Source organism: Dendropsophus ebraccatus, chromosome 2 (assembly GCF_027789765.1).
Source record: "Dendropsophus ebraccatus isolate aDenEbr1 chromosome 2, aDenEbr1.pat, whole genome shotgun sequence".
NCBI lineage: Eukaryota > Metazoa > Chordata > Amphibia > Anura > Hylidae > Dendropsophus > Dendropsophus ebraccatus.
In genome coordinates, this window is record NC_091455.1 from 33,035,410 (window position 1) to 33,048,760 (window position 13,351).

Below are 13,351 nucleotides of genomic sequence, written 5' to 3' on the forward strand. Positions count from 1 at the left end.
CAGAGAAGATTTCTGCAGCTCCGCTACATATGACTCCTATAGACCTGAATAGGAACTGTATACAAATAAGTTTCATCCCCCTAGTGGCGGCTGAGGTTATTGCAGCTAACTCTATGAGAAAAGAAGGATCAGAGCTTTGTACTATTGAGCGCTGTAGTCTCTATTAGCCTTTTTTTTTTTTTTGGTTCATTTAAGATGTAACATTTCCAGTGTATTTTGTATCATTTTCTTGTAGAAAAACCCTGTTACATTTCAGTTTATAGATGAATAGATAACCAGACGCCCCTTCATCCCTAATGGATTACCTCTGCCTCCTATACATAAACCCTCACCATGTCAGTGAATGGAGATACTCTTGTCCTCATTCAAAGGCAGAAATACCCAACAGAAGACCCTGACTATTTATATAACACTATACTGCATGGGGTGGATAGGTGATAACTAGCGTTCGCTCATCTCTAGTGATGTTGCAGCAAACTATTATCATGTGTTCAGCTCACAGAGCATTGCCTTTGGTATACATTTCAATGCTTTCTCCCATCATAGTGTGTTTATCTGTCATTTGTATTGTGGTTGTTGTTGAAAACTACAGATTGTTGGTTTCTAGCGACAGGGATTTTAAGAAATTACATCCACACAGTGAGGTTGAAAACAATGACTTTAGTCTGTGCTAGAACATGTTGTTTTAATTGCAGTTTATCCCTATTACCTTCTGACTGTAGAAACTCTGCAAACCTAGAACGGCTTCATCTAAACATACCGCAAGCAGAATAATGTGCCCTGGTGAGGAACGAGCTCCTTTATTACCCAGAGAGAGCCATTTTCCAAGCCTATATCTTAGGTCTTGATCACATCATGTTAGAGTCCTCTTTCAGGCATATACCTCTTATAGAAGACTTTGCAGTATGCCAATGCTTATTCATATCATGGTAAGTGTTGGCCATTGACTTCAGTTACACCGATCTGTATATGACTTCAATTTAAAAATCTCGAGCCTTCCAGTAGTTATCAGCTGCTGTATGTCCTGCAGGAAGTGGTGTATTCTTTCCAGTCTGACACAGTGCTCTCTGCTGCCACCTCTGTCCATGTCAGGAACTGACCACAGCAGGTAGGGTTTTCTATGGAGATTTGCTGCTGCTCTGGGCAGTTCCTGATATGGACATAGGTGGCAGCAGAGAGCACTGTGTCGGGTGCCTTCACACCTACCGGATCCGCAGCAGATCTCATGCTGCAGATCCAGTCCCATTCATTTCTATAGAGCACATACTCGCAGCGGGATTGACATCCCGCTTTTAGTATGTGCTTTAACCCCCTGTTGCCTGCAGCTCTGCCGCCCGCACCCCCTGACGCCTGTAGCCCCGTCACTGAGATCATACATTACCTGCTCTGGCGTCGCGGCTACATGTCGGGCTCCCGACTCCGGTCCTGGTTGGCTGAGCGGGACCGATGGGAGTCTGACATGCAGCTGCGCCGCCAGAGCAGGTAATGTATGATCTCAGCTGCGGGCAACAGGGGGTTTAAGCACATACTCAAAGTGGGATGTCAATCCTGCTGCGAGTATGTGCTCTATAGAAATGAATGGGACTGAATCCGCTGCTGATCCGGTAGGTGTGAAGGCACCCTCAGACTGGAAAGAATACACCATTTCCTGCAGAACATACAGCAGCTGATAAGTATGGGAAGACTTGATATTGGTTAATTGAAGTTACAAATCTGTATAACTTTTGGACACTAGTTGATCTGAAAACAGAATCTCCTTTAAATGGGTTGTTCTTTTCTGCGAAAACAGTGCCATACCTGTCATCAGGTTGTGTGTGTGTGGTATTACAGTTCATTTTCATTCACTTCAATGGAACTGACCTGCAAAACCCCCACCAGACGAGTAGTGCTGTTTCTGGAAGAGAGCCTGGACAACACCTTTAAAATTATGTTCTTATAAAAACTTTGTGATGACTTCTTGTCCATTACATGTCTAACACAGGAAATCTCAGGCTGATCACGTGAGGTCATGTCTGTAATGGCTGCTTTACATCTGAACAATGGCAGCCGAGTAGTGCACAGGACAGGGTGATGGTTTGAGATATCTAGGGAGTGTTGTAGAATCTAGAATAGAGGTTATAAAGACTCCCTCATGTCTCATCTACTGTCTGTCTCTTTCAGCTGTCCTACCACCTGGAGACGTCTCCTGTGAACCTCATTGCTGGGACCTAATCTATGCACTTTATATCACTGCCTGTGCCACCTTGCTTACCCTGAGCCATCACTGTGCCCTCTGAAGGACTGGCAGGAAGAGACCCTGCATCATTCTAGGAATGTTCCAGAAGCTGAACAGCATGTTCTTAGGAGATGCCGGCAGCAGTGTCTTACAGCCAAAACCGGAACTCCATGAAAAGGAGGATGATGAGTGGATTGTGGTAGACTTCATAGGTAGGAATGTGAATAAAGGTGGCCATACACATCAGTAGCTGTCAGCCGAACACTCATTCAGCCATCAGCTATGTTTCATTCCTTCCCGTACACAAGCACAGTGCTCTCTGCTGCCACTTCTTTCCAGGTCAGGAACTCTCCAGAGCAGTAGCAAATCCCCATAGAAAACCTCCCCTGCTCTGGACAGTTCCTGACACAGACAGAGGTGGGAGCAGAGAGCACTGTGTCACACTGGAAAGAATACAACATTTCCTGCAGGACATACAGTAGCTGATAAGTACTGGAAGACTTACAAATACAAGTATTTTTAAAAATCTGTATAACTTCCTGACACAAGTTGATTTATTTTTTTTTCCACTGTAGTACCCCTTTAAGCGATCACTTTTTTGTATATATGCAACCTATCTGTACCTGTCAAAATGGGAAGCCACTTCCACTGCTTATCATTACTGCGGACTGCAAATACTTTCCATAGACAACAGCAGTACTGTTGTTAAAATATCTCAGAGCTAAAATAAGGATATCCCTTATCTTTAGAAATAAAATATCTTGGATGGCGACATTGACTAGGATTGTAAAACCTGTTTTTAAGCTGTTTACAATGGGGACTGAGTCCCTTGCTATCATGATGGATAGCCAGGGACTAGTAATGACCTGATCACAGCAAGCAAAGGTGCTATGGAGCAATGTTTCCATGTTAATGTTATGCAGCAATGTTTCCATGGTATCCTGGGCTCAGCATCTTATTCATATGTGGCTGTGCCTGATAATTAATAGGCCGCCGGAGCGTATACTTCACCTTCTCCACACTCTGGATTGCTTCGGGGGTTCCCTGCACATCCCGCTCGGCCAATTAGTGCGCTGCTCAGCGCACTGATTGACTGGGCGGGACGTGAAAACGCCCCGAAGCAATCCAGAGTGGGGAGCAGGTAAAGTATACGCTCCGGTGGTGGTGGGGTTGACGGGGCAGGCTGCTGACATACATCCCGCTGCGAGTTTGTCTGCCCATAGAGAGTACAGGGCATGGTTCCGCAGCGGGTCTCGCTGTAAATTCACAGTGAGAAAATCCGCTAAGGATACACCCAGTGTGGTTGTACCCTTAAACTATAATTCTGCTGTTGTCATACAACCGTGCAGACACTTTTTACAATCCCCCTTGCTTGAAGGCTCAGTGGAGACCAACTGCCAGTACTTAATGAAAATTGCAGTTGAACTGAGCGTGCCTGACCCACCTTAAGGCCCCGTTCCCACTGAGCAAAGGTAGCGGAATTGAAGAATGAACATGTTCATTCTTCAGCGCGTACAGAGCAGGAGCGCGCGCCTCCCATAGACTCCCATTACGAGCGGAGGCTAACGGCATTCCGCGGCGGACAATTCCGTCGCGGAATTCCGCTACCTTTGCTCAGTGGGAACGGGGCCTAACCATAACCAAGAGCAACAGGTTATGAAAACAAAGCAGGCACACATTAGTAAGTCTATATCTCTCTTACAGGACATTATCAGAAATTCTTCTTTAATTTCAAATAAGGCATCAGTTTATGACACAACCCCTTTAAGAATCAAATTACAGGCGACTTACTTTCACCAACACTAGACACATTAAAGGGGTACTCCAGTGAAAAATGTCTTCTTTCAAATTAACTGGTGTCAGAGAGATGTAATTTTTCTTCTATTTAAAAATCTCAAGTCTTCAAGTACTTATCAGCTGCTGTGTGTCATGACATAGACATAGATATGTAGGACATACAGCAGCTGATAAGTACTGGAAGACTTTGGATCTTTTTATAGAAGTAAGTTACAATTCTCTAGCACCAGTTGATTTGAAAGAAAAATAATCACTGGAGTTGCCCTTTAAAGGAATGTTTTAAGAGGTAATCAAAACCCCACAATAATAAGTATGTAATATTGATATATGGACCGGCAACATCTTGGGTTTTATATAGACGATTTATACTTCAGTATCCTAGAGTATTCTTTTTGTTGTATTTTTGACTTGTTTCTTTTCCATTGAAGTTGATAACTGCACTAGAACACCAGAAGAAGCCTCGACCTTTGAAAAAATCGATTATGCAACCGAAGACCCCACCTTGAATTATCCACCAGGTGCCTTTGAACATTTTGAAGATACAAGTGACTCTTACTATGTCCATTTTGATCCGTGCCCCTTGGAGGAGAGCTGGTTTGTTACTCCACCGCCTTGTTTTACGGCTGCAGAGTTGGCCACTATAGAGGTGGAGACCAGCCCATTGGAAAACCTTCTCATTGAACATCCAAGCATGTCTGTCTATGCGGTGCACAATGTTTGCAGTATGCAGAAAAGGACATGTGACTCCGATAGCCACAACTCAAGTTCTTTACAGTAAGTTATTTTCTATTATAACCACAAACTCCAACTTAGGGAGGATTGGATTGGTGGGGGTCTGCTTGCTAAGACGCCTCTAATCACTAAAATGAAGGGGGCAACGAAAAAGTGTTTGGCTGCACACCCTGTGCCCCTTCAGAAACTAAAGCAGGCAGTATACAAATTTACACTGCAAGTCTGAAACTTCCTGTAGGTCGGTATATTACTCGCTTCAGCTCCCTGAGGAGACCAGAAATTTAAGGGGGTTTCCAGGATTAGAAAATCAGCTGCTTTCTTAGAGAAACAGTGCCACTCCATGGATGTTAATAAAGCAAACTTGTGGTACCACACATGGCCTGAGGACAGGGGTGGTGCTGTGTTTTTTTAGGGTATAAACCCACACACCGTATACGCAGCATATTAAATTTTTTTAATGATCAGGGGTCGTGATTGCAAGTAGTTTTCCAATATGCTGTCTTTAATAAAATAAATATATATATATATTTTTTTTTTTTTTGTCTGTTTAAATCAACATTATACATATGGCCACTAGGTGTCCCCCTTCACTGTGCAGATGTACAGCTGCAGTGCATTAACATTTACTAGCAGAGAATCCTGGGGGGTGCTTGTATTGTATGGTCAGCTCTCCTGTCACACAGCACCAAAATCTCTGTAACCACACAGTGACGTTATACGGACTTAATTGTTGCATAACAAAGCATTGTCTCCTGGTAAGCATGTATAGTTAATCATATAATAGGAAAAAGTTATTAATATAATTGGCCTCAGTTAATTGCACTCGGTTGATATACAACCTGCAAGTTGAACAGTTGTTTTTCCTTGTGTGAGTGTGAAAAGGACTAGGACTTCCTGCCCCTTTGTTCTACCGATCGATGGGGGTTCTCAGCAGCCGGACCCCGACCAATATGCACTTCTGACATGTCGCTATGACATGTCAGAAGTTCTTAAATTGGTAGTTATGCATAAAGATAAAAATAGAGTTTATTGCAAAACCACTTGCAATCACAACCCAAATAATTTTTGAATGGTATGCTTTAAAGGGATTTTAAGTAGGGATGAGCGAAGTGAAGCACTTTGTTCCTACTGGCATTCTGCTCATCAGTCTGCGGGTCGGATGCTCCGCGCCGCTCCTCCCCAGGTGTTGGAAAAAAAGATGGATCCCATCCTGGGAAACTGGAGGTGCGGCACGGAGCAGAGCACACATCAAAGCCCCGCAGACTGATGAGCAGACTGCCGGTAGGAACTACTTTAAATTCGCTCATCTCTAATTTTACATCCCATGAATTCTTTCACAAAGAGGTGACTATAATTACAGTAGTGAAAGGATAGAAAAAATTGGACCACGAGCTATAGTGAAAATATAACAAAAAGACCCTTTGCTTCCATTTATTTAGTTATAGCTATGATGTCCGGACACACTGCAGCCAATATGACTGGCCTCAATAATGCGGACTACTGCTAATACCAGTGATTGACTGCAGGGTGCCCCAGACCTGTTCTCAGGAAGTAACACTCTGCAGAGGACAAAGACAACTCAACAAATTCTTTTTTTGTCTTTTGTTTTTTTTTGTTGCTGTTCTGTACTTTTCAGATTGGATCCAGGTCATACAATGGCTACTCCCCACGTACGTTGTTACGTTGCAAGCCTTGCTGCTCGCACAACTCGTCTGGACCCGACAAAAACAATTCAATTCTCGAAACTGTCAAAGCAGCAAATGGAAAAAACTCTTCTTAACCGAAAGAGCCTTAGACGCCAAAATCACATTCGGGGATGCCATTCACACCAGGTCAAGCACAAGAGGCTGATTGTTCACCAGCCATGCCAGCGTCGGTACAACTATTGAGAGAATGTCTCATCGTTTCCTTTCTTTTCACAATTCCCACAAATGATTCCGCTCCTCTGGAGTCCATGTTATGTAATGTGGGAGCACAGGTCTCCAGTGAGTAAATGCAGATCTCTGTGCAACGTCTTGTGTAGATAGTTCTATATCTCTTGTCTTTTCCGAAACGTCTTGCATTTCACGTTGATAAGATGTCATTAATATGGATTCAGTTACAACTACTAAAAAACTTACCGGGTCGACAATGGTTTATAGTCTGGCGGTTGTTAGTCCTAAGTAAACCTTTATTAATATGTTCTCCGCTGTGTAATGGGGCTTGTAAGCTCCTATTCCTGGAGCCGTACCCGGGGTTTAATTTCACACTGCCAAAACCGGCGAAACTTGAGCGTGAATACTATCTCTGGTTTCCACGGGTCCATTATGCTACTAGATGGTTATATAGTGGAGTCTACGGTGAGATATTTTTCAGTCACTATCATTCTCTTGGCTGGAAACCAAAAATATGCATTTTTATATGTAGTTGAACGGATTTCTTACATATTTATACTGTGTTCTGTGTTACACCTCCCACTTTTGAGATGTAACCATTGTTCTAAAAACCAGCAAAAAAAAATGTTCATGCTTCCACTGACAGACAAGACTGTTATTTCATGTTTGGGGTTTTTTAAATGTAGACCTTTTACTTGTTGGGCATTGTGTGTTGTGTTTTGTTTTTTTATTTGACTTTTTTCCAAATTTTACACCTACAGTGTATGTTACATCTGCCTTCAATTTATTATGAAGGGTTAACCTGAGAACATCCTCTGCTCGTACCTTGAGTGGACTTTGTCAGCAGTTCTGTTCCAGTTTACCCAAAGCTTTTTTTTATACACTGCTTCATTCAGCCATCAAAGTTTCTCTTACACGGTTTTCGTACATGCCCCAGTCTCATGAAGACTATACTTAACACTTGCAGCAATCACACTGTTGGGAGCTATGTATTTATCTTACTATAACTGCTGTTTTATAGTATAGACAAGTTAAAGGGGTTATAAAAATGTAAAATGTTTTTTTTTATTTCCACACTGTTTTAAAAAGCAATGCTATGGAGTTTTGTTTATAGGCATATAAATATATAGTATTGCTCCACCTGGTGTTTAGTTTATAGCAGTGTGCATGTCCACCTACTAAGCCGAGTGCTGGAGGTCGCTCATGCTCAGTAACTCTTCCCACAGCTCATTGCAGAGAAACCAATAGAAACTGTTTTCTGTTTGTCAGGGAAGGCGCAATAACATGGCGGTATAGCTTAGAAGACTTCTTTTCAGCTTGAAAAGTAACAAGGGAATTACATCTTGTCAGCTGTCATTGGTGGAAGGAGGCTAATTCTTCCCAGGGCCTTTAAAATGGTCTGACTATGGTTACTAAGGGATAACGTCATGCCAGGGTTTGGTCTTTTAATAACCATATGGGGTGGTGGTGGCACAGATGGCTTCCTTGTTTTCACTGCAATATTATAAATCGATACTGGGACAATCTGTGTTTTCCGTGTCAAAGGGAAACTCTGTTCGTTGTAAGAGAAGTGAAACGTTTTGCTGTTTCTCTCAATCAGACTTGGTGCAGGGAAATAGTGGAGCACTTGTCCTTAGCAACCAACCAGATTCCAGCTTTCATATTCCAGTGGCCTTTTTAGAAATGAAAGAAGCAATCTGATTGGCTGCTATAGGCAACTCTCCAGTAATGTGTCCACCGTCCTGCTCTGACATTCTGCTACCTGACTGGTACTCTGGTCTCATGAATCCAGACCTAAACCATACCGTGACACAGTTCTGAGACTGAGGGGGAGATCTATCAAGCCTTTTGCTAAAGAGCAGTTGCCCATAGCAACCAGTCAAGTTCCAGCTTTCATTTTAAGAAGGCCTCTGAGAAGCTGGGATCTGGTTGCTATGGGCAACTGCTCTGCTGTTCCTTTGAACAGGGTTTGTTAAATCTGCCACAACCTGTTTGTCATAATTTAAAGTTTTCCAGTCTCTTAAAAAAAAAAAAAAAAAAAAACTAACATATATAATTTTTTTGTTGCTTTGTAGGTATTATTGTATTTATAGGCACAGTCTCCAGTGCGTATTATTAAAGCGCCCCATCACATAGTAAATGCCGTCCGGTCTGCAGGCAAGAGATGCTGACTCATATAGTTTGGGGGGAAAGTTCCAGGATAACTTCATGTAAACCTCTGCTCATTCAGGGCTAAGTAGACTTGTGGGTGGTCCTGCTCGGTGACGGACAGCTATCTATGTACAAATGTGCATAAAGAGAGCTGCCAGTCAGTTAGTAGGACCACCCACATGACTATTTAGCCCAAATGAGCAGAGGTTTACATGAAGTTATCCTGAAAAAAGAAACTATATATCACTGTGTTCTATAACGTGCCGCCTGCAGTCAATGCATTTACAATGTCATAGGTTCCCTTGTAGAGTGTCCGTACACATAAGCAGGTATGATGTGTATGGGGTCGTCCTAACTCTCCCCTAATGACAGATTTCAGGGGAAAGAAGGACCTGAAGTATTCTCAAATTTTTCATTTTGATCTTAAGAGAGTTGAGGCACTGACAGTGGTTTCTGGCAGCCGCTTCATCCCACTCTTCCCTTTTATAATTATAAGTCCTCATTCACACGTCCGCAAAAAATGTGTGATCCGTGATTATGGGCAAATTTAAAACCCATTGCTTTCAGTTGGGCCATTTACACGTCTGTGTTTTGAATATGCAATACCGTGCCGCGCAAAGACAGGTTGTAGTGCGGATCACAATTGCAGCTAGTTTCTTTTCATAGAGATCTATTAGAGCCTCCGCGATTGGTGTATGTTACGCAAAGCATTTGCAAATCCAGAAAAAAATGCAAAAAAATAAAATAGCCATTATGTTTGGTTCACAGATATACAATGTTTATGGCTACCTGTAGGTCCACTGTGTGTATATAAAATGTAACATTTTGAGTTCTCCTTCACTAACCTCGCAGATGGGGCCACTATGGTAAAGGATTGTGATAGTGTGGTGTCTGACCCCAGTCTCATGCCTCCTGCTTTTAGAAGTATTAATGCATTCCAATAGGGCATAGCCTACCACCCATTTAGAATACAGGGATAAACTATAACGTCCAATTCTGTTATCAGAAATCTCTACCTGTGTAATGGACCCTCACAGCCTGCAATATGGCTGTGTACTGTGCACCATGTGAGGGGTCACTGGTTGGGGTCACTTGTGTCAGCATAAATCCCTGGCGTGTCTTAGACCTGCCGCGCTGACGAACACTTCTATAGATGGAGACTGGAAGAAGCTTCAGTTTCTGGTAATCTCAGATTTTTATACTGAAATAACATAGTTGTATATTATTTATAGTTCTATCTAGTAATGTAGTTACAGAGTTTTTATATGTCCAATATACCTTATAATATTACTAACTAATAAGAATGTGTCCGATAATGTTCGCATTTGCTTATATACCATTTCAATGGTCTGTGCACAGTGTGGTGTGTATGCAGCATTGCTGATTAAAGGGGTTGGAGGAGATGAGTGTGGTTTTTTTTTTTTATAGTGTGTTTTTTTTTTTGTTTGTTTGGTTTTTTTGCTTTTCACGCAGCGCCACTTTTGTCTGGTGGTGGTGATTGGTATTGCAGCTCGGGCTTATAGCCTGTACCAGACACAGCCTATGGACAGGAGCGGCGCCAGTTTTGTTTTACTTGAATGGGACGTGTTTCTGAAAGAGCTGCAGTCTCTTTATTCTAAGGGCCTGTTCACACTGAGCAACACAAGCGGAAATTCCGAGCGGAACCCGCTAGATGTCCCGCATGCCCCACTGTCTCAATGCAATGTCTTTGGCACAGCTGCTCTCTGCTCAAAGAATTGACATGTCTGCTCTTTAGGCAGAGAGCAGAAGTGCGCAAAACATCACATTGAGACAATGGGGCAGGTGGGATTTCCAGCGGAGTCCGCCGCGCGATTTCCGATCGGAATTTCCATCTGTTTTGCTCAGTGTGAACATACTCTTACTTATCCCTTTCTGTTTACCTTTTCCTTTCCCTAAACTTCCTGTTTCCTGTGGCTACAGTCCACGTGATACATTTCAGGGTAACGTAAGATGACCATACACCATTAAAATGTGTCACGACCCTCCCCCTTTTGCCACATGCACGCTCAGCTTGGCAGAGCATGTATATGCTTTCATTGGGGGAGGAAAATGATTGAAATCCAAAATTGTCTGGAGAGTCCGGCTTCTGCCGTAATGTGTATAGGAAGACCTATTATAAGCCCTTTACATGTGTGCAATATAGACAGATTATTGGGTCCATATTACAGCAGTGAGTCCTGGCCTGAATACTGTAGTTATATTGTTAACGTCATAGACATAAGATGGAGATTGAAATCTTACTGTAAGTACAGTATGTATGGAGAGTGCTATAATGTGTGTGCCCGTAGCTGGCCACGCATATACTGTATATGATAACTGTCGGCTGAAGAACCTAAACGGGTAAGGGAGACAGAGGCTTATTTCCCTGGGAGAAAAAGCCACAAGTTGCTGAAATCCCCTGCATATGGTGGTGGTTCTGCATGTGCATGGTAAGCCCCATTCAGATGGATGCAGAATCGCATTTCTTCCCTTCATTGACAGTCAGGAGGCCTCTATGACCAGAGTCGTCTAAACTGATCTATGACTATGGAGATATCGGGTAATGGTGCATTGGACAGCCCTGTCATTGGTATATGAGTGGTATATCCAGGTGATACAAGCCGGCCTTGCTCTTGCTCAGTCCTGACATCATGAAATCTATTTTCCTGTATACTCTCAATTCCTGATCTGCGTCCCCTGTTACTATGTCTGTAAGATTCTTGTTTTATAGTATATTAGGAACTGTTCTCAGGGTTAAAGTGATTCAGCCGAACATATGAATAATCTAGTACTTAAGATGAGAACCTATAGGATGTGTGAGCTGAGTGTTTAATAGCTTTTTTTAAGTTTTTCTTTTTAATTAGTTTTCTATATGTCACACCCTGCCACAGTTACCTTGTTTTTGGATATGGGGAGAGCACTTGAGAATTGGTTATCAATATCTGATCAGTGGGAATTATTAGAGTTAGAAGCAGCTCCATAAATTGTGTAGTGGCCATGCTGGGTACTGCAGCTTATTGCCAATTCGCTTCAACCAGTTGCAGTAACCCAGCACGGCCACTACACAATGTATAATGCTGTCTCCTTCCTGCAATGTACCTTGCATTGTATTGCAAAGTGCTACAGCATTTAAAGACATCTGATCAGCGAGGTAGAAGGCGTTAGATCCCCATTAAAGCCAGCCATACATGTGATATAATTCTGACCGAAATATGGGGGAAGTGATGAGGCTTGTTTGATCTCTGCTTGCCTGATCCCTGAAGGAAACAAGCCACTGCAAGAGGTGGTGGTTTCCCTTATCCTCATTGAAAGAATATGGCACTCTTAGGGTCCACTTACACAGAAAGAATATCTGACAGATTATCTGCCAAAGATTTGAAGCCAAAGCCAGGAATGGATTTTAAGAGTAGAAAAAAATCTCAGGCTTTTCTTTATGACCTGATGTCTGTTTTATAGTCTGTTTCTGGCTTTGGCTTTAAATCTTTGGCAGATAATCTGTCAGATAATCTTTCTGTGTAAATGGACCCTAATATATATACTCTCAAATCGTGTTTTGTTTTGTTTTTGTTTGTTTTTTTACTGAATATTTTTAGGTTCAGCATTTGGTTTTATGCTTCAAATATGTAGGAATACCCTGGTAACCTTATATGTAGCGCATCAGCTTGGAAACCAAAAGATTGCAGTGAAAAGTGTTTAACTACAGACACATCACAGCTTATGAATACACCCGAAGCCTTGACACTGCAGTGCCTTAAAGGGGTCTTTTAGGATTAGAGAGAAATGGCCAATGTCTTTCAAAAACACCATTATTCTCCTTTCTAGGTTGTCTGGTCTTGCAGTTTAGCGCCATTGAAGTGAATGGGGCTGAATTGCAATACCAAACTTTACCTGTGGACGGGTGTGGTGCTGTTTGTGGAAGAAGACAGACATATTTTTCTAATCTGGGGTAACACCTTTATTCTTGTACTCACACTCCAGCATATTTAGAGTATACAGACCCAGACCATGTTATCAAGCCATACTTTTTTGGGAAGCTGTAGAATATATGCGAAAGGTTTGCAATAAACAGCCTTGGAAAAACGTGCAGTGATCTGTGACGGTATAGAGAGTGCTATAGTAGGTTCCATGGTTACAGTAACCTAAGGTGGACAGAGGATGGTGGATGGATACAGTAATGGTCCATAGGATCTCATCATGAGGTCTGAATGTCTACTGCATGTAAAATACCATCATCAAATAAACCTCATTACTTTTAAGGCGGAGAAGCTCTCTATTTTTAAGGTGGTATCACCATATTTCTTAATTACCAAAAATGGTTTTACATTTTTTTTTATATATCCTTTTGATAATTTTTTTTTTCCTTTACATTAAATATGGTGACATCCATCTTCCCTGGACTGGTGCAAATGCATAACTTCATAGACTTTCTTCAGACACCTGTGCAAGCCAAGTCAGAAAACCATCTTCTGATTTCTGTTGAGTGTTGTGAGTATGCTCAGTGATTAGCAATGAGGGGACGGAGGGAGGAGGAGCTATGCTGTTCCTATTACCTATTGATGGTGGTTCCAGTGTTAACCTGCCT

General features: G+C 42.3%; 1 protein-coding gene across 1 annotated transcript in view; it reads left to right on the forward strand.

The window, feature by feature from the left end:
• Positions 1–10,503, forward strand: part of TP53INP1 (tumor protein p53 inducible nuclear protein 1) — a 25,691-nt gene extending 15,188 nt beyond the window's left edge. The window contains exons 2-4 of the mRNA XM_069957312.1: positions 2,161–2,427; positions 4,441–4,786; positions 6,381–10,503. Of these exons, the coding sequence (XP_069813413.1) occupies positions 2,313–2,427; positions 4,441–4,786; positions 6,381–6,633 (714 nt within the window). The 5' untranslated portion in view covers positions 2,161–2,312 and the 3' untranslated portion in view covers positions 6,634–10,503. The remainder of the gene's footprint in view (positions 1–2,160; positions 2,428–4,440; positions 4,787–6,380) is intronic.
• Positions 10,504–13,351: the final 2,848 nt, after the last annotated feature.